The 26,715-nt window shown below is 40.1% G+C and overlaps 1 protein-coding gene across 1 annotated transcript in view; it reads right to left on the bottom strand.

The window, feature by feature from the left end:
• The window catches only part of CARMIL1 (capping protein regulator and myosin 1 linker 1), a 176,770-nt gene that overhangs the window by 11,829 nt on the left and 138,226 nt on the right, over positions 1 to 26,715 (bottom strand). Inside the window, exons 27-35 of the mRNA XM_054985287.1 lie at positions 24,511 to 24,686; positions 22,649 to 22,736; positions 21,991 to 22,140; positions 11,124 to 11,190; positions 9,749 to 9,945; positions 9,427 to 9,536; positions 5,602 to 6,031; positions 3,348 to 3,420; positions 190 to 420 (exon numbers count right to left, since the gene is read on the bottom strand). Of these exons, the coding sequence (XP_054841262.1) occupies positions 190 to 420; positions 3,348 to 3,420; positions 5,602 to 6,031; positions 9,427 to 9,536; positions 9,749 to 9,945; positions 11,124 to 11,190; positions 21,991 to 22,140; positions 22,649 to 22,736; positions 24,511 to 24,686 (1,522 nt within the window). The remainder of the gene's footprint in view (positions 1 to 189; positions 421 to 3,347; positions 3,421 to 5,601; positions 6,032 to 9,426; positions 9,537 to 9,748; positions 9,946 to 11,123; positions 11,191 to 21,990; positions 22,141 to 22,648; positions 22,737 to 24,510; positions 24,687 to 26,715) is intronic.

The raw sequence follows: 26,715 nt of genomic DNA, 5'->3' as shown, positions 1-26,715 counted from the left end.
GGAATTTTATTCCCTTTCACAATTTGTCATTTAAATAGTTATTTCCAGCACTTGAATAAATTAGTTAAATAGGAAACAGAAAAAAGAATACAAGCAAAGAAACTGTTGCTTCCTTTTTAAGTTTATATTCAGGATTTCACATATTAGCTAGTCTGTTAATACTAATCTAGTTTTTGAAAGGTTTCTTACCAGTCCGAGAGGCAGAGCGTGGCTTCTGAGGAACAGTAGGCCGCCCAGTTAGGCTGGGCTTCGTTGACTGAAGTGGAGGCTTTGGACTGGTGGGTGTACTGGAAGAACTTCGTGTCCTGGCCCCCATTTCTGTCTTTGGTTCAGTTTTTGTAATTTTTTCTGATGAAGCTGTGATGGAATCACCTTTACACAAGGCAAAACGGTTCTCTGGAGAGGCCTGATGGAGCTTAGCTAGGGAAACAAACAAGCCAGCCAGCATTCAGATCAAGAGTGCCACTCTTCTCGTCTAATAAGCATGGCGAAAGGCCACTTCTAAAATCAGGTAGTGAACCTTCTGGTTTGAATTTGCAGCATCCAATGGGGGGGAAAGTGTATCTAGCTCCACAAGTGCAAAGAAATCATACACATGGAGGCACGGGAAGTGTGTGCATGAAACTTTTTGTGTACTGCCAGCTATGCAATAAAAAGAAACACTGCCTCCTTCTTTCATCTGCTTTCTTTTGCTCTGACCAGTGAAAAATAAAGCCTTTGATGTACTATAACATAAACAAGCCCAGTGCGGCATCCTATGTACTTCTTTTCTTTATGGTAACTCTAAAGACAACTTGTGTTCCAATTACTGTTGGTGTTTGGGATGATCAGAACTATATTTTACTGCCTTAATTTTGGATACTGGTTTGGTTCTACCGACCACTAGCTCCTCCAGCAGGACAAAATTAGCATGCCTGACTTCTCGGGGGAGACAGGCCAATTCTTTCATCACATTGGAAAATGAATGGGGTAATGAGATATGGCTCTTTTCCATGAAGGAACATCTGATTAGTGAAACACGCACATGAGTTGTGAGTTACATATGAAAGAGGGTATGCAAGTGCTGAAAATGAAGGAAGGGAACAGAGAAATCTCCCTGGGGAGAGAGTTCCATGGTTTTGATGCCACTACTGAGAAGGCCTTCTCCTGACTTGTCACTTGCCTCGTCTCAGAAGGCAGGACCCCCTGAAGCAGCGCCCCCAAAGATAACTGCAGTGGTCCAGTAGGTTCACAGGGGAAGTAGCAGTCCTTCAGGTATAGTGATATACAGCACAACTTACCAAAACATGAATTTCAGAAATGGTTTACATTACTTCTCCTGCTGAAACCCACAGAATGTAAAGGTGCTTAACTTAGTTTGGGTTATATTCTAAAAGTTTTATTCTTTCATTCCAAGATCATACATGTGTGTGCACAATTCAGTTTGGGGTCTGCATGTCAACTGGAGAACACCAGGTTTCCTAGGTGTACACCCTTTGCAACTACACATAGTTCTTTCCTAACTGAGATGCCTCGGCATTCAATTAATGTAGAGCACTGGTCTATGATATAGTCTAACTCCTGCTTTATTTCACACAGCACCACTGATCACAGGAATTCCAGGCTCAAAGAGAAATCATTTGAGGAGCAGGCCACTTTGCAAAATATAACAACAACAACAACATTCAATTTATATACCACCCTTCAGGACAACTTAACACCCACTCAGAGTGGTTTACAAAATATGTTATCATTATTCCCACAACAATCACCCTGTGAGGTGGGTGGGGCTGAGAGAGCTCTGGAAGAGCTATGACTGATCTAAGATCACCCAGTTGGCTTCAAGTGGAGGAGTGGGTAATCAAACCCAGTTCTCCAGATTAGAGTCCTGCTGCTCTTAACCACTACACCAAACTGGCTCACACAGAAGTTTGTACTGTGTTTGTGTATGTACTGTGTATCTGTAAATAGTCACATTAATTCTGTGTGAAGAAGGTGGTCTTTCCATTTTTGTTCACATTTCTAGTCTCAGAAATAACTGAGATAAACATTCTTAAATGACAAACATCCTTGAGTGACCAAAATATGCTCTCCCAGTGGTAACATCTTTCTAATTGCTAGTTCAACTTCTGCCACTGGCTAAGTCAGAGATGAGGCCATTTCAACAGTTAGGGATTGTCTACCTGAAGTACAAAGGCTTTCCAGCATGTATACATTGCATGCGCTGTTCTATTTGGCTCTTAAAGAGGTATAGATTCTATTTCTTCTCTGGAAATGCTTTCCATGTAGCAAATTGTTATGAATAAAACAGCGTTCAGTTCTAGAAAATACATAATTTTGACTAGAGCATCTTTTACCTATTTTAAAACCCCTTTGTTTTACTTTACTTTATTTTATTTATATCCTGCCTTTCTCTCCAATGGGGACCCAAAGCAGCTTAAATCAGTCTCCTCTCCTCCATTTTACCCTCACAACAAACCTGTGAGGTAGCAAAATAGCAAAGAGACCAGTAGCACCTTTAAGACTAACCAACTTTATTGTAGCACAAGCTTTCGAAGACAGCTGTGGCTCACGAAAGCTTATGCTAAAATAAAGTTGGTTAGTTTTAAAGGTGCTACTGGTCTCTTTGCTATTTTGCTACTGCAGACTAACGCGGCTAACTCCTCTGGACCTGTGAGGTAGGGTGGGTTGAGAGTGTGTTACTGGCTCAAGGTCCCCTAGCAAGCTTACCACAGCAGAGCGGGGATTCAAACCTGGGTCTCCCAGTTCCTACTCCAAAACGCTAACCACTGCTTCAGACTGGCTCTCAGATGTTTGGTCATTCTGACTTACTTGATTTACAGTCTATATGGTCTTCAGAAGGTGTAGACAAATAGCACTTGGTATGCTTTTGGGCCCAAAGTGGACTGGAATCCCCATCTAGTGAGAAGCCCACTACAGGAGAAAGCAGAGGTCAGGTATTCTAAGAAAGGACAGATCCCAGTGGTGACCATCAAGCTCTCTAGCACAGGACCTACCAGAACTTTGCACCAGGACTGCAATGTTCAGGTGTCCGGGAAAAGGCAACAATTTTATGAACCATATGGAGATTGAAAACCAGATCTTCTCAGATCTTTAGCAGGATTTGCTGAACTAAATATGCTAAGCACTATAATGCATACAGAAACTGGCTTTTTTAAAATTAAAAAAATGGTGCTGGATCTGCCTATCAAATTCTATATAAAACCATGTTTGATTCATGGGGTGATTACAGTCATCTAGAATTCAGTTTCATTTATATTCTCAGTGATAGTGAGTTTACAGGACTAGTCTTCATGTAAATGAGGCTTTAAGTATCAAGACTTTATAATGAAGTTAAAGCAACGCACCTGTACTACCACCATCCAACCGTTCTGAGTTCACTGAAAAGTCAGTGGAGTCTCTTGCATCATTCCCAAATTTCTTTGGAAAAAGAGAGATTTAGAATACATTAAAGTTACAGGACACCTTTGAGAAATACAGATCACAGATTTAATTTAACCAAATTTACATCTCATCTTCCTCCCGGACTCAGTGCTATGTCCTATTCCAAAGCAGCAAGCATATCTACATTCTCTTCTGCATTGTGTCCTACTGCAAAATCACCTACAGAAAACTGCTGAAAAGTTCTTCTTTTGGCCTTTGAATGCATATGATTTTATTAAAAATGAGCAAAATAGTCTATGTAGCATTCCTTTGCCTTGATGACATTACAAGAAACATGGCAAAAAGTTTCTTATTATAAACCTATTATAGTTTCTAATTATAAACCTATTACAGCTGCCCAAACCTACTGACAAGGTGACTACATTATTGAAAGGGATGGTTACACAATGGTTAGAAATCCTCTATGACGTATGTGATTTCCCCTATCCAACTGTTGATCTCTGCCACCATCGAGTCCCATTGTAATCAATTCCTGTGTGGTGTGTCCAGCACCATGTTCTGCAGAGAGGGACTGGGAAGTTAAAATGGCATTGGAAGTAGGCCTTTATGTCACTTGCAGCTTGACTTTATAATCCTGCTGGGCCAGTTGCAAAGGCAGTGGATGCTGATTCAAAGAGGCAGCAGTGGCCCCTGTGCTCTCCTTGTGAAGATGGTAGTCCAAGAGCACATGCAGTGGTGGCTCCTGCACCCTCATCTCCTCAGGAAGAAACAGAGGCATTGCAAAGAGAGTAGTTCAGGTATGAGTAGGGAAGCTGCACCAGTGCCCAGACTGCCTTCCTTGCAAGCGGTCCCTTCTTTGCAAGGAGCACCCTGAATTGCCCTTTGGTGGCCCTCCAGGGCACTGGCTCACTGGAAAACATTCCAGCCAATCCATGCCTGGGCCACAATCACATCAAGTGATAGCTATTGCTGTCTCAGCAGATTCACAATTCACTGCAGCAATCTCACATTTGGAGGCGTATTTTAACATTACATGATGTCTGATCTAAATTCTTTGGTATGGTCTTGAGCACTCTTACATGACACTCCCACAGCCTTATCAACTTTTCCACAGCCTCTTCACCCCTAAGCCCAAACTATGTTATTGGGGAATGCGAAGGACTAGGTTGCTGTAATGGATCTTCAGCAACAAAGCTAGAAAATGTCAGTATGAAAAAGGTCAAAATGTGGCTTTATCAGTCCCACAAAAGTAATATGAGACCAACTTGGACTGGACACTTTAAAAAACATTCATTTTTTTTCAAACTCACAAACAAAAAACTACATAGCAAGACTAGCCTCTCAGTGCTTTAGCAGATTTCAGATTATTATAAGAGCAAACGAGTGCGCTTATAACCATTGAACAAATGGGACACTAGGTGCAATAATGTACTCAAGCTATTTATCATCACTTAATTATAATTATCAAATTGAATTTAACTGAAAATTAAATGACTTTGTATATACTTAAGTAGTAGCAAAAAGAATGGAAAATCAGCTACAGGAAACATAATCCAACTGATATTCATTTTATATAAACAATACACATTCCATACCTGCTTTCTAGTAAATGTAATAAACAGTTGTCCTTAATTATATCATCTAAAAAACCATCTGACACCCTATTTCTGAAGAATTCTCAGTTGTATGCCCTTTGATGAACTAATTAAATCAATGCTACATGGTTTTATTTGGATTTGTGCATTAATATTTAGTTCTTTAAACACTAGGTGGAGCAAGATCACCACTGAACATTTGTTTATAGAGCCTTTAATCCCAATTTAGTTATTTTGCAGTGCTGAATCCAATTCACACATTAAATTCAGAGCAAAACAAAAAGCATTTGCCATCTCTTCATCTACCACACACCTGCTCATCATCTGTAACTGCAATAGGAGTGTACTAGGTCATGCATCAAGTAGTAAACTCCTTATGGTTTTGTTTTTACATTGATTAGATCTGAATTTAAATAGCCATCTGTATTTCAGAGCTTAGACAATGTGATAATGTATCATAATAAACATAAGAACACAGAAACTGCAGGTCCCCAACAGAACTTAGATGCCGACTGTGGTTAATATTACTGGAGGAATAACCCACTCGGAAAGAAATAATGTTAAATTGCTAGTAGCTAAGGACTAGCTCAAGTCATCAAGATGGAAACAGAGCATCTTTCACCTTTTGTGCTGATGCAGCTCTTCGTTCTTGTTTGGCTTTCATTTCTGCTAGAAGTCCACTGCCCATCACCTGCACCCCATATCTACGCCCTCCTTGAGGACTGCCTTTGCTGTCATTCTTCTCAAATTTTGCAGCTTCCTCCAAGGAAACATCTTCTATAGAGTCTGGTGTTTTTATTTCCTCCATTTTTTCAGTGCTGCCATTCTGTTCCACTGATTTGATTTCTTTCTTTGTAGAATCTGTGGTGGGGCCTTTGACAGACCCTTTGGGTGTTGAGGGTTCTTCTGACATCACTACCGTCTGAGGACGTTCAGATTTGGATCTCGATTTTATTAAATTGAGAAAGCCACTTTTCCGAGAATCTCTTTTTTTCTTTTCATCAATTGCTTCCCCAGTATCACTGGTGTCTGAACTTTTTGTTGAGAGCTTCCTAATACGTCAGAAGATAAACAAATATAAGAATGTGTTTATTAAAAATATTTCATTTAGATATTCAACTTGCTACTTAAGGGGGTAAAAAGCAGTTCCTCAGCCTGATTTCTGAACAGTAATTTCTGTGCAATGAACTTAAATATCTGTGTACCTTCACCAAAAGTAAATTAGTTACTCTTCCTCTAATGGTTCAAGCATTCAAACCAACCCTGCAACAAGAGTAGCTGAACAAGTGATTCTAAACGTTCTGAGTCCTATTACAACACTTGGCAATGATGGAGTACTTTAGACTGGGGCAATACAAGCAGATACATTAATTTAGGCTGCATCCTAAACATTATTAATGGAATTCCATACACATTAAAAGGTTTTAATTCCTAAGCAAATGTGTATAAGCACAGTATAAAATCACAAATATATAAACAAATGGGCACCCCCTTTCCTTGGGATTGCTTTGCCTCTCTTCCTGTTATCTGAGAACTAAATTCCTTCATTCTTTCTTTCCTGACACCTGCAGGCTGCACTAAATTGGGAAATGGAAAAGAGAGGACACCAAGCCTAGAGGCAGAAGTGTGGAGATATCGGCTAAATTTAGCCCCACAAGCCAGAAGAGCTGCAAGTAACCAGTGAAATGACTGCAGAATTGGAACCTGGTTATGTATGAAATAGGAAAAGACAGCCTAAGAAAGAGAGGCTGATGATTAACGATAACTGCTTCAGTATTTCTGGTTTAAACATATACCCCAACAAACCTTATTGGTATTTTCTGAATATATTTGGGGATCTGGATCTATATCCAAGATTCTATAACCAGGACCAATATTTTAAAAGTTGCAGCAGCTTTTTTTCTTGCTTCAGAAAGTTTCCAAGGCCAAAAAAAGGGAGGGCGAGGGAGGTGACTCTCACAGGCAAATGACATTGCACATTAGGAGGGGCTCAACTGTCTGTCCAATCATGGTGATTCTCTCATAACCTACAGAAATGCTGACCTGGCTGCAGGGTGAGATTTTTTTGGAGTGTGTGCTTTTGGCTGCTCTAGTCTGTCTGTGCCTTACTTCTGCTACCTGCTGCAAAGTTGGTTCTGCTGGGATTCTCTGGTTCTGTTAGGCTTTGCTGGTTCTTTTTGCACTGGGAAACTTTTAGTCAGTGGCGGTTCTTAAGTGTTTGCCTAAGGCTTCTTCACCCTAGAGAAAGCATTGGATTTTCTGTCCATAGGAAATACTGGAGAGTAACTGGGGGTACCTTACTTCAGGGTCTGTAGAATTGGATCCCATGAACCCATCAACTTGAAACTTGCGGTGTGTGTGTGTGTGTGTCTATCAGGCAGCAGTTACTCTGCTACAGTTTTGGTGTAATTTGCATTAAAAACAGCCAGTCTGGCACCTGGGAAAGGTTTCCCCCCACAGGAAAAACTGGACCCAGTTAATTTCAGAATCCCCCCAAACCCACTTAACGCATGCACATAGATCCAGAGGAGTTAGCCATGCTAGTCCAGTAGCACCTTTAAGACTAGCCAACTTTATTGAGGCATAAGCTTTTGAGAACCACAGTTCTCTTCATCAGATGCATCTGACGAAGAGAGCTCCGGTTCTAAAAAGTTTATGCCTCAATAAAGTTGGTTAGTTTTAAAGGTGCTACTGGACTTTATACTATTAATGCATGCAGACTGTTAAAAAGGGATAACAACTGCACCGGGGACATTATTTATTTATTTATTTATTGTTTGTTTGTTTGTCCATCTTCCTTGCTGATACTCAAAGTGGGATACACCGTGTGGGATACGGTCAATGGCTGGGGCACTCAATAAATAACTCAATTGGGTACGGACACCAGAAATTTGAATAGAAGCATACATTTAAATACAGTGCATAGGCAATAATGGGATGCCAGAAGCAAATCCACCCTGGTTCCAAGAGCGCAGCTGCCTTAGGCATCTTTTGCATGGTGAGCTTTACATCAGCTTGCTGTGTAATCAACCTATGAGGAACTGGATATGCTTTATTCATTGGCTCTAGCTCCATACTGCTTCGATTCTTTAATCTTATCCAATCTGAGGGAGTTGAATTGAAGTGGTATCTGTTTTTTATTTCGGCACTAAAAAGATGTCCCATTTCTCTTGTTAGTTTCATTCGCTGACAGGCTGAGGACGGGTCAGCTTCCTCAGTGGATTGCTGAGGAAACTTACATGCAAAGAATGGACAAAAAGAACACAAAGCACAGGAGAAAACTTTAAAATATTGTGGGTTCCAGGTCTCTCTGCAGAGTCGTCCCCCCCGCCTCCCCCGGCAGTTGCAAGTTTTTTTCTTTAAGGCACCAATGTTGCAATGTTGCTATTTAATTTTTTTTTTAAATCAGGGAAAAAACTGGACTGGTTGCTGTTCAACCAAGCAGGATGCAGGGGAATAAAGGACAGAAGGCAGGCAAAGGCCTGGCCTCACCCTGAAGAAAGCATTCTGCACTTCAAAAAAAAACCCCTGGTTTGACTTCTTTGGAAGAAAAACATCGGAGGATGTGCGCAAGGAGGAAAGCTGCAGAAAAGCCAGGGAAGACAGATTCTGTGCCAGCTGCAGCCTTTCTCTGTGCAGAATGCAAAAAAGTCTGGGAAGCAGTTTGGAGACTAAATCGGGGTAATTTTTACCATGCGGGCAGAACTCTGGAGAGAAATCAATTGCAGTACGAAGCCAGAACTGATGAAAAAGCCCTGTGAGGAAAAGATCTTAATCTGCCAAACACTTTCATGGCCTGCATATTAATGTAAACCAAGAGAGGCTGTTTCTCCACCCCCTCCCTCACCTGCTGGCAAACACAAGGGTTCAAACAGGTAAAGCCTCAGCCCTGAGGGGACCCCATCCCAACCCCCCTGACTGGTAAGCCAGTTCAGGAAGCCTCCCCCCATCACTAGTATTAGGAACATTCCACACCAGCAAAGTAGCAAAGTGAAGCAGGGGGAAAAGAATCCTTTCTTGGCCAATCTGAAAGAGTTAAAAACAATCCTGCTTGACCTCAAAGGAACCAGCTACTCCGGCTTTGCCAAAATACCAGGGTGGGTAGGCAGGCAGCTCCAAACAGCAAGTACTGTTACAGGGGAGGGGCAAGTTTATAAGGTTTGCCTGCTCCTCTCCCTTGACTGACAGGGAGCCCAAACTCCCGCATGCCTGCCCCAAGCAAACTGAGCATCTTCCTTATTTGGAAAGGAGGTGAAGCAAAAGCAGCTCCCAGGCCACTGAGGGGTGGGAGCTGGTAATTCTTCAAAGCTGTGCTGTTACCTCAATTGCTCGCTTAATAAAACCCAAACTGGCTTCTAGATTATACACTCACCAAAATACCTGGTACCCAACAGGAGATTGTACATTACCTTCTGTTTCTATAGTTTACTTGAGAATCAAAACTTACTTTGAATCCATCTTTGTCACTTTCTTGGTGAAAAATTCATCTACACCTTCATCTACTCTTCCCATAAGACCATTCTGTTCTCCTTCTTGTGTTGCTGCAGTGGTACTCACCTGACAAAACAGATATGCTTGTTAAGCAAAAGCAGTGACTATTATGGCTGGGGGAAAAGCGTGTCTATTGGCCTGAAAAGAAGTTTGCTTATGGAGGCATCTGCAAAACAAGGCTAAGCATGACTATAACGCATCTTAAGCTACAGACTTAAAACTCATATACTGCTCATATACATATGTAGTGCAATGTCTTTAGCAGCATTTTCACTCACAGCAGCTTGGGTGGGTTGTTGTTTTTTATTCCTTTTCGGCCTTAGCTTTGTAAAGTGCTCCAGTTTCTTCCCTTCCTCAGAAGGCAACTCTGAAATGAAGCCAGAACTCCGTTTGTCCAGTCTACCTGAAGGGAATGGGGGGTCTTCTATGTGGATAGGAACTTCTTCTAAAGCTTTGTCCAAATCAAACTCCATCTCTAAGGGAAATAAAGTTCATTAGATTTTATTCCTTATTAGTTGCCTTACTATAGTAATAATTCTGTCAGTCAATGATCTCTCTCTTTTTAAAAGTCTATAGCCAATATTTTCTTTCCTATTGCCTCTAAATACAGACATATGTATCATGAGGCATCTCAGAACTGCCTAGACCTATACACTCCATAAAAGTACACAGTAATGAAAATCATACTTCCCCTGCATTCCAACACCCCTAAAATGGCTTGAACAGTGACACCTGACTTATACTGTTAACATATATAAGTCAGCCCACAGAGTACTTTAAAGTAAAGGTCAAACTGTGCCATATCAATAATCCATAAAGATGCTGCTGACAGATCCATTAAAATTCAATATCCTGTGATTTTTAAAAAGTAAAATAAGAGGGATCATATAGTACAGCAGAACACCCAAATGACTAAGGGCCAAACTATATGTTATACTTTACCCAGGACAGTCCCTCCACGAGTCTGGCTGACAGATGAGGTCTGGAGTTCCACACTCCAAACTCAGTTCCCAGGACTGCAGGAGCCCAGTTCAAAATGGGGCATGGTATATGTGGAAAGGAGCTTACTGTAAAGTCTTCCCATCGCGCCATATTCTTGATCTGAAATGGCTCAAGCAGTGTTATATGCCCTATGGAACATGTGCATCCTATCAGCACACATTTAGTTTATCCAGCATAGCAAACTTGAAGCCACTTGAAGTCAGTTGGGTGATCTCGGGTCAGTCACAGCTCTTCTAGAGCTCTCTCAGCCCCACCCACCTCACAGGATGATTGTTGTGGGGATAACATACTTTGTAAATCGATCTGATGGGTGTTAAGTTGTCCTGAAGGGCGGTATATAAATTGAATGTTGTTGTTGTTATTATTATTATTAAACAGGGGGCCTCTGAGGCCTTTCCAGGTCAGGAGAGGAAGGCTTAAGTTCCCTCTGCACGAGAGCCACCGTCTTAACCCAAATTGGTTTCCCACATGCCCTCTGAGCATGGAAGCCCCAGACCCAGGAAGGAACTTGGAAAAAGTATAACATGCAGTTAGGCCCATCACAAGCACTTCTTACCCAATCAAACTCAAAATGTATAAACAAAACATGTGCTAGAACATTCCAGAAATGTCTCTATTTCCTATAAATCTAAGAATGAAAACCACACTTACCAAAGGCTCTGGACACAGGCCTCAACATTCTACTGTGGATACTCTTCCTTTTTGACTTAGGAGTCATCTATGATTTTAAAAAAATGACAACCGAAGAAGCAGAACACATTAATGGCGTTTCCCATTTGTCAAACTTAGGAAAAAAAACTTAACAGCATGACTGCAAATATTAAAACTTGAATAAGACTGGAATAATGTTCTTTATGCTTCAGAGTCAACACAGCTGCAAACGAGGGAGCAAACTGAATTCTATTTTGGCTCATGAATCAAATGAACTGTTAATTAAGCTCTTTCAGAAAAAATATATTCATAATGATGGATGTATGGGAAAGGATCCAGGTTTGATATTCATACTTCAGAGAGAGCTTGCGACATCAGCTTATTATTTTTTTTTTTAGTGGGTGGAAACTAAGCATTAAATCGGTCACATATCTTTACAGTTCAAAAATGCATTGAAATGAGTCTGATACTTTCATTAGTTTTTTTAAAAAATGCATGATCATTTATTTATAGTTGTTAGCCTTCAATGGTGCTTTCCATTGTCAGTTGTCACACCTGACACATTTTAGTCCAGCAACTGAAGTGGTTTAAAGAGGGGACAACTTAGCAATCACACAGTGTGGTGTCATCCACCAGAAAATGAGCAATCACAGAGGCTCAGAAAGGAATCTTAAGTGGGTCTACTTAGTATCCTTCTTAGCTCTGTTCAAAAGAAATTCAGCTGCTCCTTCAACTTTTGAACAAGAGAGAAACCAGCTAATACTTTATCTTATGCTGATAATACTGGGGAAATCATCACCAGCACAGCTTCATTCACTAGCAGGAAAAAAGCTCAGTTCACATGTAACATAAGCCAATGGTTTATTTTAATTATGGTCACTTTGTGAAACCACGATTCAGCTTGAAGGTGATCAGTCAAACCTTGGTTTGCCTTGACAAATGCTGTTTTATTGCTTTTGCTCTGTAGCCAGGAGAGCAGTGCCAGCATTAAGTCAGGATGTCTACATTCATACCATACACGAAAATACTAACAGTGATTTCAATCCACGGATTCAGTTCCTTGTTTGACCAACATAATTAACCATAGCTAGTGGAGTAGCCTGCATTACACAATCACATCAGCCATAGTTAGTCCGGGCTTTGTGTGATGTCTGAACTAAGACGGATTCAGTTCAGAAGTCATGAAAGGCCAGGGCTTTTAAAACTTTCCATTCTTCTCAAGTTGCTACTTCACCCTACACTATGGGAAAGCTTCACTGTGTCATCAACATATTTTCTACTGGCGGGGTTATTGTGAGGCCACAGATCCAAACCCCCTTTTCCAGGCTATACGGGTTCTGTCATGGAATCTTTCTTCACACCCAATCAGAAGACGTGCTGATTGAACTGCACCACACTCACACAAACCCCCAAGGATCCAACAAAACTCTGCTTTTGTTACTGCTTTAGATTAACTATATGTGAGGAAAAGCATGCCAGCATTCCTAAACCTTTAAGAGGGTGAAGTCTAACAGCTGAGAGCATGCAACTACCAGCCAGAGGTGGCAAAAGGTTTTTATTTCGAGCCGCTCTTCAGATCTTGGGTTCATGGACTCCAATCAACCATCATTAAAATAGAAGCCTGTACTCAGATGTTTGTCAGAGAGAAACTTTTAAGTTTCTTTATTAACCTAACAATTTTATTCTGCAAAACTATGGACCAGGGAAGTTTGTTTAATTTACTTTTAGCTATGTGCTTGTTAAAACTATTCTGCTTCTGGTATCTGTTAGGTGGTAAGGGGATTGTGTCAAATGGATCAGCAGCACCTTACTCTGCTGTTTGTCTAGGTAAAGGATCCAGGTAGGATCTGCAGAGATCTTCAGATTGATTGCTTTGGGAGCAGGAAGCTATCCGAATCAACATAATTAGTAGTCTTAAAAAATGATATTTAAAAGGCATGAAAAAGATTCCTGAGCATTGTTGTCATTCCACTGGACAGGTGAACCTCCAGCCACAGACCTTTGGCAGCCTTCTCCTTGTGAATAGGGAGAGACTCCCTTCCACAACCTGGCCAGTTCTGCAGGCACTAGATCCTGAAATGCTCAGGAGAAAGGGGGGGCATATAAATATTTTTAATAAATAAACAAAATAAAATAATCTGAGCCTCTTATGTCTCCAAATTTGTAGTCCCTTTTTGATGAGCAAGCTAGGAGGAATGTCCTGATTTGCATTTTTGCACTTTTGTTTTAAAGCAGTATTAATCAATCAGGTTCTGATCATAAAAGTGAAATTGAGAAACCTTAATTTAAAACCAAAGATGGAGCCATGAGTAAAACAAACTAACAAACAAGTGTCAGTCATATATCCCAAAGGATATATGGATAATGTTTTCCTTATTGTTATATCTATTTCTGACCTGAGCAACAGAGAACAAATCAAGAAATCCCTACAATGGGACCAGGGACAGATGAGGGATTTTTTTATAAAATATGGACTCTAAAAACAATATACTGGTGGTTAAAAAACTCTAAAATCATATAAGCAATGCCTGATTCTTTAAGAAAGGAATGCCAACCAGACCTTGTGAGACTTTGTTGTGAACTCTTGGTGGTTGTTTGTTGGTGGGTGCTAGGCAATTTACAACCAACATTGCCAAGGGTCCCTAGCCTCAATCAGTGTCAGCAGGAGAGAGAGAGAGAGAGAGGCAGACTAAAGAAATAAAAGACAAGTCAGATGGGAGCTAATGTTTGGGAGGGGGGTTAAAAGGGAAAGCTAAATATGTGGAAGGGGGACATAAAAATGGAGAGGACAGAGACCATGTCAGGAGAGGGGCAATGTGTGTTGGAGAGAAGAAAGGGGAGGGGGTACTATGGGGGAGCAAAGATGGAGGGAAAGGTTGGGGGAAGCTGTGGGTACTATGAAGATGGAAAGAATGAAGCCTAAAGGGAGATAGGAACTAAGTAAGATCCCAGTCCCACCCCAACAAGTCCTTGCAGGTCCCACAATAGTACAATAGAAAAAACATGTGAGCCACAATGAATGACAATAAGGCACATGATTTTTTTTGTCGTGTGTGTGTGTGTATGCAAGCCTGTTATGGAACACAATGTCTGAATGAGTTAACAGCTGGCAAAACAGATGTTATCTTAACACATGGTGGTGTTAATGCATATAGCTTCACAGAAAAAAACCTTCACATCAGCAGTGATTCTTTTCCAATCAAGTATATTAAGAAAATGCACACTATAGACAGGAGCATAGGAAGCCACAAAAGGCAAACAGACTGCAAGCCAAGCAAACCAAACCAAACCAAACCAAACCTTCACAAAGCATAATTTAGAAAACCTGCCATTGCAAATTAAGGGAGAAGGTATTTCTCCAAATTACAGTCTGCCTCTAGAATAGCATGACTGCGCATGCCTCCAATTTCCTAAAGTGAGCATCATAGCATGGTGTTGTTTTAAACCAAGTATCACCTGTTCAGTAACCCATTACATATAAAACATGCCTCACACAGCACTTGCATATGTTGCTTATCTTTGAATCAAAGCCTGGTTGGCAAACAATCAAGAACAGGCAGGGAAACAGTGGAGCTGCCAGAGGAAGCAAAGCATCAGAAAAAAATACGCTAGGATTCTAACATATTGATTCTCTCACTGCTTGGGCAGGAGGGAGACAGAAAATTCTTTTTGATCTTGCCTTATAACTGGAAATGGTAACTGTATTTTAAAAATTTAAAGCTCTAAACTTCAATCTGGATTTTAGGAAACATTTTACATACCAAGGCTTAGTTGAAATTTCTCTAGAAGAGGTTAAATAGAAAGGTTTCTATGTTCCTGCTGCTATGTAAGTGAACTCAGGAGTTTTATTCCTGCTGTATAAAACTTGGTGAATGCATTTTGATTCCGATCAGATTCAACTCACCGTCTCCCACTCCTTCCAAAAACAGAAATATCACATTCTTGACTGGCATTTGCCAAGTACAGACAATTCACTATAACCAAAAAGTATGTCATCTTAAATGTCTATGATAGGGTGGGGGGGGAATCATGCCCCCTATACTTTTTAAGCATTCATTCCAGTAAGCTAATCTTAGCATTAACACACAAAACGGAGTCAAGAGATTTTCTTGGGCATTAACTAGTCTTGGCTGAGCCTTCTGCTTGGCTTTTTCTCTCATGTCTTTTGAGGGATGATTGAAATTCATCGCACGTTATTACTAGCTAAACTTCTTGAAAAATCCTGCACCGTCTCCAAATTGTTGCCTGTTCCTTCAAATAACTGCAGAGTACTGATATTCTCCCAGGAGATTAGGAAGGTGTTACAAAAGCAAATGGAGCAAGGAAAAATAAAGTGGGCTAAAAACGCAGCGCTTTGTTAAAAAAAATACTTACACTTGTACAGCAGAGAGTCTCCATGCAGCCAAAAGAGAAAGATAAAAAGAATATGAATGGACAGAAGATAAAGCAAAAGCAGTTTCAAAAGAGAAGGACAGGGGAAGTAAGCAGTGCTGAAATTTGGCAAATTAAAAAAACAACACTGAAGCAGAAGTATTGAAGTGCCTCAGCAAAGAAGAGATATGCAAAAATGAGGTACAAATCCTTTACAATAAAGAAAACTGTAAACAGTTTATATACCACATCTCTAGATAAGAGATAAATGGTCTCTCAGGATTTATTGATAATGACTATGATCAATTACCTGAAGTGTGCAGTTTTATATTAAATTGTACTGATGGCCAAAGAGGGAAGAAGAGAGTATGCAGATTTTAGCGTAGAATTTAATGGCATTTAAGAATTATTATTCTTCATTCAAAAAGACGATTGGGGCAGTTCCTCCCTCCAATTTAGAGATTATCATAATAAATACCATACGACTGAGTACCACAGCTCAATGGTGATAACGATCAGGATGCAGATTAACAAATGTCACGGTACGTGTCCCTATGAGGTATCAGGTTTAAATATCTAAATTTGGAGTTATATTAACCAAATTCTGTTCTGATATAGTAGAAGGCAACCTCTTATGTTTAACATTTTAAAAGGTCACCAGCAGCACAACACAAAGGGTGAATTTGACCACTAAAATCTGTGCACATTGTCAATCATATGTTTTGTGAAGTTATGTGTAGCTTGATTCTATGTTCTGCATAAACTGTACACAACATAAAACCCGACTCAGAGAGCTTCAGATGTTGGTACAAGAGGTACCGTGTTGCAATGGAGATGGGAACTGATTCCATAACATTTTGTGAATTTTCAGCATGCCTTTATGAATCACAGGAACTTTGCATATTCTTAGGGAAGAGAGGGAGGGCTGCTGTTTGCCTCTTCTGCACTTCCTAAGGCTCATGAACCAGACCCCCACAGGTTTTACATTAATCCAGTTTTTCACCAGCTAGAAGCTGCAGCCTTAGATTTATCCTTGATGTAGAGGGGAACAGGTTACCATTCAAGCATTGCACATAATGAAGCCGCCGTTTGTAGTATGAGACTCTGTTGGCACACTAAGAACTAAGGACCACCTAGAAGTACAAGATACAACCCACACACACATACCAACAAGCGTTTCCTTGCAGTTGATTCAAATGATAAACCTAACACACTGACTTGCACACACAGTGGTGTTACGCACATGACCCTAGAAGTTAGGTGACAAATCAGAGAGACATCAATCACCTTCAGAAACTCTCTTACTAGTACGGTTGCTTATGATGTCATAGTTGTTTGTATGTCAGTCAGGGAATGTCTGAAGTTTTCCACCAACTATGTGACTTGCTGTTACATCAGAGTTAGCAACTACACATACAATGCATCTTCCAAGGGCTCGGTTGTTGTCTGTGAATTTTTAATTATCACATAAACAGAAGCACTGCAATCACTAAGCTCTTAAACCAATCTAGAGTTCCATGCAAGAGCTCAAATCTCTCTGCACATTAATTTACGCTCGTTTTTTTTTTTAAGTCAAAGCAAAGCAAACTGGTCTCCCATTCAGTATTAACAGGCACGAAACACTGCCCATCACACTTGCCTGTGAAAATTAAAGCTAGTGGTTTGGATCCCACTGAGAATTTCCATATGTGCAAGGAGGAGGGGTGATTGTCACCAGTTCCAGTTCCTCTCTCCCACAGCAGCCTAAAATGCCCCCTGAAATGCTGCTCCCGGGGGACAGGAGATCCCTAAACGTAGCTTGGAGGAAATCTGATGTCTCTTGCAGAGGTCCCCACATGCTCATGGAAATTTTAGGCTGGGTCCAAGCTAGTATATTCTATGCAAGTTGCTGTAGGCAAGAGTTTATTTTCCTTTCCTCAGGCTTGGAGGTTAGTTCATTTTCAGTACTCTCTGAAGCTAGAGAATCTCTATAGTTAAAGTGCAGCAACACAGAAGTAATCTCTTCTTCCCAGGAACAGTATGAATTAATGTTAAACTAAAGTGAATAAACCATGAATACTATATAGCAGAATGGAACGATCTATTTCAGTACATACTATAAGGTATCTGGACAAATTGGATTGGCCTGAACAGCCTAAGATAGATAAGACTGGGCCACGCTAATCATGAGAGGTATTAAGAACAGCAGGAAGCGGGCAACACTGAAAAAATAATATATATATTGAATCTGAGAAACAAATACTAGGCAGGCTTACTTGATACTCCATTAAGGGCTCAAGATTGCCAAGCCTTAAAAACGCTGCAGTGTATTAGAATAGGGACAAGGGGGAGACCTGCAAGGAGTTGCGGGGGGCAGGAGGAGAATCTAATTTCCTCCTCCCCCACTAGCTCCTTTCCCCCTTGCCTTTCAGTCCCATAGCCTCTCCTCTTATCCTGCTTCCTTCTCTCCTCCCCAGCAGCCAAACGACCTTTACTTGCCACTCGCCAGTTTTCAGTTTTCCCTCCTCCTGGCAGCCTCTCCCCAGGAAAACAGGGTAAGTCGCACAGTGCCAGCTGAGCCAGGTCTAGTTGCATGGTGGGGAATGTGCAATGACTTGCAGGGGTACCTCACTTTCCCCTGTACCCCCATCTCCATAATATTTCCTTTTTTCTCGGGTTTGTAGAAAGATCTGTCTTATTTGTCCATAGCCCCTTCTCTAGATTTAAATATCCACAGTTGATAATTAGATATATTGATAACAATAGGTCAAAAATAGGTCCCTGAGTATGATTGGAATCTTGAAGACAACAAAGCAAGTACAAGTACAAGCAAATGTGATTAGAATTGGTTTCTTAAAATTATAAACAATTGGATAAAGGGGGCTGAAATGAGAAATGAGAGAAAGAAGAGCTCTGTTCTAAAGGGGCCAGGAAACAGATGGGTGGAAGTTTAAACACTGTAGCTTGCCAGCTTCTCTCAAGTGATCAAAGTCTTCTTCAAACTGGATAACTTTGAGCGAACAGAAGCAAGCCAAAATCTTCCCTTTCTGATAGGATGATGCGATGCCTGGATCCTTCCCACAAAGATGGATCCTTTTAGCTCTTCTGCTGCTGCTCAGGCTTGATACCTCCCCTGGAACTTGGTTCAAGTATTTTTCTTAGCTCTAGGACTCTAGGCCAGCTTCAACCCATCCCAGATTTTCCTACTCTTAAATCCCAAATGGAGCTCTGTTTGGCCTGTGTTCCACCTTCTTTTCTCCTTTTCCTCCTTAGAATTCCCTAGTTTCCCTAGTATTCATAAGAGCAGCTTCTAATAGCAATGTACAGGAAACACGATAAACAGTGATAATATTTGAAACAAACCACAGTTAGATCTGAGGAACTATGTAAAAAGCATCTGGGATGGTACAACAAATTCAGTTCCCTTTCCCACTGGTCCCTCCCAGAAGCACATCCATAAATTGGCAAACACTAACACAACTCCATGTCATTTCAAAGGATATTTTGAAAATAAGCAATCATTGTACAAATTAAATCCAGAAGATAACCTAGTTTACATATATGAAAGAGTCTAGATCTAGACCAGGATTCAATAGAGCCAGCCACTGTTTATAGTGGGCTTTCTGTTGTCAGATATAGGATTGGGAACAGCCACATGTGCCTTCCCAAGACTTACTTTACAGGAGTAAAGTCCATATGCAAAGTCTCTTACTGTTAATATCTATCTTTGTCTATTCAAAATCTGAAAGCAATTTTCATAAAAAGAACTACAAAAGGGCTAGCTCCATCCTAACCTCTGAATGTTTACTGGGAAAATCCTACACGATTCTAACAGTATGGAACATGATCTTTCATGCAAACTAGCGGTGTAAACAAGTGGATGTGACAGTATAAAGTTCAGAGGTTTTGTCAAATAAGCTATGTATGTTCATGCCTACATAACTGAACATCAGAACATGGTCAGTATCACTTCTGTAATTATGTCTACAAATCATTTCAACAAGGTATTGAATCTGTAGTGAAATAATATTTTGCCGTGAAAGTTCATTAAATGGAGAATACAAGTGAATCAACATGCCATTTAAAATATATTTTAAATGTGCACTTTCAGCAAATATTTCCATTTCATATTCCCAGTTAATAAAGAATTTCCAAAGGAAAAGGTTATGGTTCACAAGTCATTTTTATTCTTTCTTGGATTGTTCAGTAATATATAACTGGCTACTTTACTAGATGTTTAGTTCTTTAGGAAAGTTTTTTCAAGATGTTTCTAGTATCACAGTTGAACAAGAAAGCATGAAAATGCAATAGTTCTAGAACAAATGTAGCTCAAAAACCATGTCTGAAAAACATATAGGGTTGTATATGATCACCTTCTCATTGGCAAAAGCAGATCTTTTCCTGCCTTCCTTTTCCTTTAGCAGCCCTTCAGCAAAGGCAGTGTGAGGGAAAGGGGATCCCTCACTGGCAAAAAAGTAATGTGGCTTGGAGGAGCATGCAAGGAGGAGGGAAACAAGGTGTGAAGATCTTTCTTCCCTTATCTTCCAATGGAACCGTGGTAGGATGTATCCCACAGAAAATGCACATGCCCATTTGGTGTAGTGGTTAAGAGTGGCAGGATTCTAATCTGGAGAACTGGGTTTGATTCCCCACTCCTCCGCTTGAAGCCAACTGGGTGACCTTGGGTCAGTCACAGCTTTTTGGAGCTCTCTCAGCCCCACCCACCTCACAGGGTAATTATTGTGAGGATAATAACAACACACTTTGTAAACTGCTCTGAGTGGGTGTTAAATTGTCCTGAAGGGTGGTATATAAATTGAATGTTATTTATTTAAAAAAGAACCATAATTCTATAATACTGCTTCTAAAAGCTTCTTATATCATAAGTACATCAACTTGAAAGCATGAATTCATGCTAGATTGCAGAATTAATTTTTGATTATTTTGACCTTGCTCTTTTTGATATGAAAGGTCAGTTTCCGGTATATGGTGCGTATTATATATTTCTGTTGAGGAGCATATATCACTGAATCCCAAGTTCAGCGATCTTATTGGAGCTATGCACCATTTATTCCTTCAGAATCATAACAAAAGAAAATCAGCATAAACAAAAGCACTGTGACCGAAAGGGTTTTGATACAATTTATAAAACAAGTTACCACTAGTTTTATGAACCTTAAACATTAGAAAACAAAACTTTCTAATATAGCTTCAATTTAAGTCCTCTTAGAATCAGTATGTCACAAAAAAAAATAACATCAAGTAAAATGGATCACAGACAAGCCACCGGCCTCAACCTTAATGGGGTCGGAGTTTGCGGGCTGCTAGCCAAGGGAGGGCAGTCCAGCTCCCTTCCGTCTGGTGTCTCCGACGCGGCTCCCACAGCTGCACAGGGAGCCATGGGGTTCAAAGCACCCAGCCAATCGGAGCAGCTGGCTGGGAAAAGGAGGGTGGGGACTTCATCCACAACCTGAGAAAAGAAGTTTTCTCTCAGATTCAATCTCCTCCTATTTAAAAGAAGCTGGCGAGGAACACTGGCAGTTGGGCTCCAACCAGTGATCCCTCCCACCCACTGCATTGTGTATGGTTCACGAACAGGCTTTATTCATGCTGTTATTACAACTTTTAATTGAAGCTTGGCAAAAGGTTCTGGATTGATTTGTAATATTGCATTTATCGTCACAACTTTTGGGTGATACTGAGTTTTTTGACTGGTTGGAACGCAGTTTATATGTTGAGTTGGGTGTTACTGTAATATTATCTTATCATAACGTTGGTATGGCAGTTTTGGCATTTGGCCCGGATCCCCTTGTGGGGAAACGGGGCCTGCGTGCATAGTTTTCCTACTGATGGGGATCCCCATAAGGGATCTTGGACCAGGCATGGGTAGGGGCAAGCCCAGCTCGGGGGCTGCCAAAGCATGCCTGCTTCCAGGTGACAAGGGATCCACTTAGAGGCTGCCCACTAACTGTCATCCCATGGTTTCCCTTTCAGCAGGCAGGCTGAAGGGTGAGGGGTCATTGGCTGGCAGGTGGGTAAGCCAATGCAGGGATCCACGGCCTATGCAGTGCCAATACTCCTATCACTGTCACCAATAAAGTTGTGGCCTTTTTTCTCCATTCAATGTGTCATGTATATTTTTTGAGCTGGCCCCTCAAATAGAATTATGACACAGGGAGAAACTTCCATGTTGTCATAAGCCACAGTTTGTCATGGTAACACAGTCTGATTTACTGAGGCAATCAAGTCTATATGCCAGAAGTCACATCTATAAAATGGAACAGCACACCATGCCATAAAAACTAAAATAAAGAGATAACTACAAGATAAAGTGACAGGGAAAGAAGTGCTATCCTTGCATTTGTCTGCAATACCCATTTTGGAAATACATGATAAATATATGAAAAGGTTTTATTCAATAAAACATCAAGTAAATTAAGAGCAGTTACTGAAATGATCTAACATTCTTTCTTTCTTTCAGAGCCAAGTCTAGACTGAAAGGATAAAGGTGTCTTACCATGCATGTATCTAAGTCTTCCAATCGTTCAATTTCAGTCAGCTCCTCAACTGTGATGATGGAACGTTTAGCAGGTTTTTCTTCTGCTCGTTCAATTTCTAATGATTCCTGATGGGGCAGGGGCTTGCCTCGCCTGGTTAAATGATCAGCCTAGATGGAAAGTTGAAGTGGGGAAAAGCATTCTTTGGAAAAAAGAAAAACACCAGTGCAAAAGTGATGGAAGTGCTGTCAAACTGCAGGAGACAAACTCAGAAGTTTGTGATAAGTGACAAACCCTTCTAGAGGGCAGGGCACATGAACCTTTTGAAATAATTTAGCTAATACCCAATGGTAAAAAAACACACACACACAGGGATTGGAATATGCACTCGTAATCAATTTAGCTTCTTGCACTATTCAGGTTTGTTTTACTCAGAGTTATAAGTATATGTCACCTCATAGGCTTTTATACAATTCATATCTAGCTAAACTTGTCTTCTCATTTTTGCCAAAGGAGATTTTTTGCCATTCAATTCTCTTTGCTACCATCAGGGCAATTATGGCAAAAAAAAAGCAAGATAGACAGGTGTACATTTGGGAACTACAGTATAAATAAGGAATTCAACCATACCAAAGCTTATGAATGTCTGGGGTGACACAAAACAGTGCAAATATTTACTAGCTTATGATGGCAAAGCGACAGGGCATCAAGGATCTCATCAACTATTCGGTCCGAAAGGAAAGAGGCCACAGTCAGCTTCACTTCACTGTATAAAGTAGAAAATCAGAACACACACACACAATTTTAAATCACACGAGAAAATCCTGCTATCCTTTACAATGCGGATTGTGTAAGAGTGATCTAAATTTTACTTTCTTGAAAAAAGGAATTTAAGAAAGTAACAGTAGGAACAGAAGATATCTCATAAGGAATTATTCATCTTTATCTTGGAGAACACAAGAACACCAATTAAGGTAATATTTTTAACACCAACAATTATGGTGAATTATTTTTAACATGAAAAATGGAATCATCCGTATTAAACTGATGCTAAAATTTATTACAGAACAATTTACACTGATGTATAACAAAAAATAAACCAGGACTGCAGCGGATTAAGACAACTGCCTATTTAAATCCTTGTTCTCTTCAAGAATTAGATCCCAGATGTGATTTCTTGCCATTAGCATCTTTCTATTGCACCTAGTTGATTGCTTGTTTAATACCATCACCATTATGTATTTTTATGATCTAATATGCAAAACCACCTAAAAGAGAGCACTTAGACTCAGGATGCTATAGTGTTTTGTGCATGCTCTCATAGAAATTTGAGCCTAAAAGATGATGTTTCAAACCACATCGTACAGTTAATGAAATTGTGCTAATTGTAGCTCCAGCTTTCTTGCTCACTTGGTGCCTATGTTGATGGCCAGTGAGGGGTGGGAAGCAAGAGGAACAACATTCCAGAGGCCCCATTTATTTTAGGGGACCCATGGAGTTGGGAAAATCATGGACTGTTGTCATATATGATACGAGGGGAGGGTCTTAAAGGCACTCTTTGTCTGGGGGAAGGATGGCAGTGACTTTCATCAGCCCTGCTCATGTTCACATGAAGGTATAAAATACAGGAAGCAGGTAAAGCAGATAATCTCCATATCACTTGACTGATGTTCTGACCCATAGATGCTTGTACATTCTCACAGAAGACTCATATTCAGGAAGCAATTTCCTGGGGTACAGGAGAGCTGAACTGCTGCTTCCCGTACAAGAAATTGAGTGCTGTTGCATATTTTGCAGCACACTGATGCTGCTTGCGTCACTAATTCAGTAGATGCGGGCTTTAAAACGGAGAATTAACATCTGTAATTTTGATATAACTATGCATGGAAAATAGGCTAACTAGCATAGCAAACAGAGCCCTGACATAGTCAATTAGTATTTTTTTTGGTAGTTTGTCCTTTGCAGAGGTATATCCATGAGGCATTAAAGGGAAGACTTTTTTTCCCAAGTTGTGTTCATCATGCCTACACATAAAATAGGTGTGCTCTGGAGATATGAGGTATTTTTTCCCTAAAGGAGGTAAACAATTTGTTCTCAGTAGTCAAGCTGACAACACATTATTAAAACCAGTAAGTTATAGCCACAGTGATAGCCACCAAAAGTGATGGCCACCACAATAGCATGAACTTCAATTTCTACCCCAAATCTCAGATTAACTAAGTCTAAGACCATGGTAGACATTTTCAGCAGCATAGTAAGTTCCATTAGAGGTCTGCACACTCTGTGTCCAAAAAGCCATTGAGTGAGGAAATACAGTTTGTCATGCAAGAAACTTTTGTAAAATGCTTTGAGCTTTGCAAGAGAAAGGTGCAACAACTTATGCCTGCTTCCAGACCCATCTGTCCAGTGAGAAAGATGTGGAAGCAGACTTCATTCCAGGAGAGTTGATAAATCATTGCTGACTGCTCTCGGGGCAGATGTCTACTTAATCTACAGCATAAGTGCCATCTATTGATAAACAAGAAAGCATACTAACTCACCTAATTTTATTGAGGATGTCAATTCCAGACTGCTCCAAGAGAACATTTTTAACAAAAGTTCGTGGAATAGAAATCTTTTCAGTACATGCTTCAATTAAATCTTGCCGTATGTGAGCTTTCTTCATCGCACTTGGACAGAGGTTTTCAGCTGCATCCACCATAGACTCAAGTAATGTCTGTATCATAAAGCAAGGAAGTTGAAAAAAGACATCTACACAAACTACTATACTATTTCATTCCATTACACATTAATGAGGTTCCCCCACATTTGTAGAAAGATCTGTTTTCTCTGAACATGTCCCCAATTCATGGACAGAAGTATCCGCAGATGGGGCCATGTGAAGAATTACATATATATTCATTGATGATTGTTAGCAGCTTTTGTCTAATGTAAGCAATGATCCATAATAAGCATGGGTAAATTATATTTGCACTCTTTAGAAGCCAAACGTTACTTTCTTGCTTAAGAAAGTGCCAAAAAATAAAGATCAACATTTGTGGCTTTGTTTCTAATAATTCAAATGCTTAACACATTTGAACATCAAAACCTGTTCCAAAAATGATTAAAGATTGCTCAATACAGAAAGTTTAAATGTTTCCATCAATTTTCCATTTTAAATATTTAAATGTAACTATGGTGAAAAGGCTGCAGGAACAGAGTTGGAAGGTATGATTTAGAACTGAACAGAAAAATGTGGTTTTTAAGAGACATCAAACTAATACACTTCCAGGGCTTTTTTTCAGCTGGAACACGGTGGAACGGAGTTCTGGAACCTCTTGAAAATGGTCACATGGCTGGTGGCCCCACCCCCTGATCTCCAGACAGAGGGGAGTTTAGATTGTGCAGAGGGCAATCTAAACTCCCCTCTGTCTGGAGATCAGGGGGCGGGGCCACCAGCCATGTGACCATTTTCTCCGAGGGCAACTCACTGAGTTCCACCATCTCTTTTCCCAGAAAAAAAGCCCTGTACACTTCTATGTATTATTCTAAACCCTGAGCTAGATAGGCCATACTAGCCCAATCTCATCAGATCATGGAAGCTATACAGGGCTGGTATTTGGATGGGAGACTACCAAGGAAGTCCAGGGCCATTATGCAAAGGTAGGCAATGGCAAACCACCTCTGTTCGTTTCTTGCCTTGAAAACTCTATGGAGTCACCATAAGGTGGTTATGAGTTGATGACACTTTATCTACAAAGATTTTTTAAAAAAATCATATTGCTGCCTCATCTTTCTTTAAAAAGGAAACATGCTTAGCTCCAATACATTTTCTCTGACCATTTCAGCCTATTTTTAGTGTTAATAGGTGAAGGGTAGGGTTAATTTCTAGTAAAATCCTCAGAACAACTGATTTAAAAAAAATCTGTCATTTTCCCTGGGGGGAATTCTTGACACAGGTTTTCACAAGGGATATGGCAGATCAACAGTGCCATGCAAATCAGAAGAATATACAAAACATTTCTTACGCAAGATTTTTGATTTAAAGTGAAAGTGTGAAATTATCTGGACTACGTATTATATGCTCAAGCAATCCTTCTGTGAATGAAATTTGCCTAAAATGCATTAGCTCCCAGAGCGAAGATAACTGATTATGTAGGTATCAGTCGCTAATCCTAGAAGCTCTACATTCTGGCATCTTTCAGAGAGATTGTCGTTCTGCTTCTCCTAAACCTTAAGCGCTTCAGGGATTTAAAGTAAAAACTGATATGTAAAATCCTCACCTTATCACTTACAAAAGGGAGAATGGAACAAAATACTCTCTAAATTGCAACATTTTCTTTCTCATTAACTTCTTTAATTTAGAAAAAATAATTAGTAATGCAGCATTGCTATAGTTCTTCATTACCTTCCCACTGACTAAAGCATTTTATTTTTGTCTCACATGAACAGAACTCCAATCTGCAGTTTTACAGCTGCTGCTAAACTCAGAAATATAGTTGGGAGCACACAGTTGGGAGCAGAAAAGAAAATGTAAATAAATCTATCATTCTGATGCTTCCATACTGTGTGGTATAATGGTTAGAGTATGAAATATTTTTTTTTTAAAAAAATACAGATAGCACTGATGGTGAAAAATCTCAAGGCAACACTATGCAGAAGATTGAATATATGATAGTAACTTTGACAACCTTATAAGGTTTATGCTACTTTATGTACCCTAAAGGAATTGGGCAGCTAAAAAAAACATGAAGAAGATGGTTTCT

The sequence above is a fragment of the Eublepharis macularius genome, chromosome 7, assembly GCF_028583425.1.
Source record: "Eublepharis macularius isolate TG4126 chromosome 7, MPM_Emac_v1.0, whole genome shotgun sequence".
NCBI classification, from domain to species: domain Eukaryota; kingdom Metazoa; phylum Chordata; class Lepidosauria; order Squamata; family Eublepharidae; genus Eublepharis; species Eublepharis macularius.
Note: the sequence above shows the minus strand (reverse complement) of the source record. Positions and strands in the feature narration are given on the sequence as shown.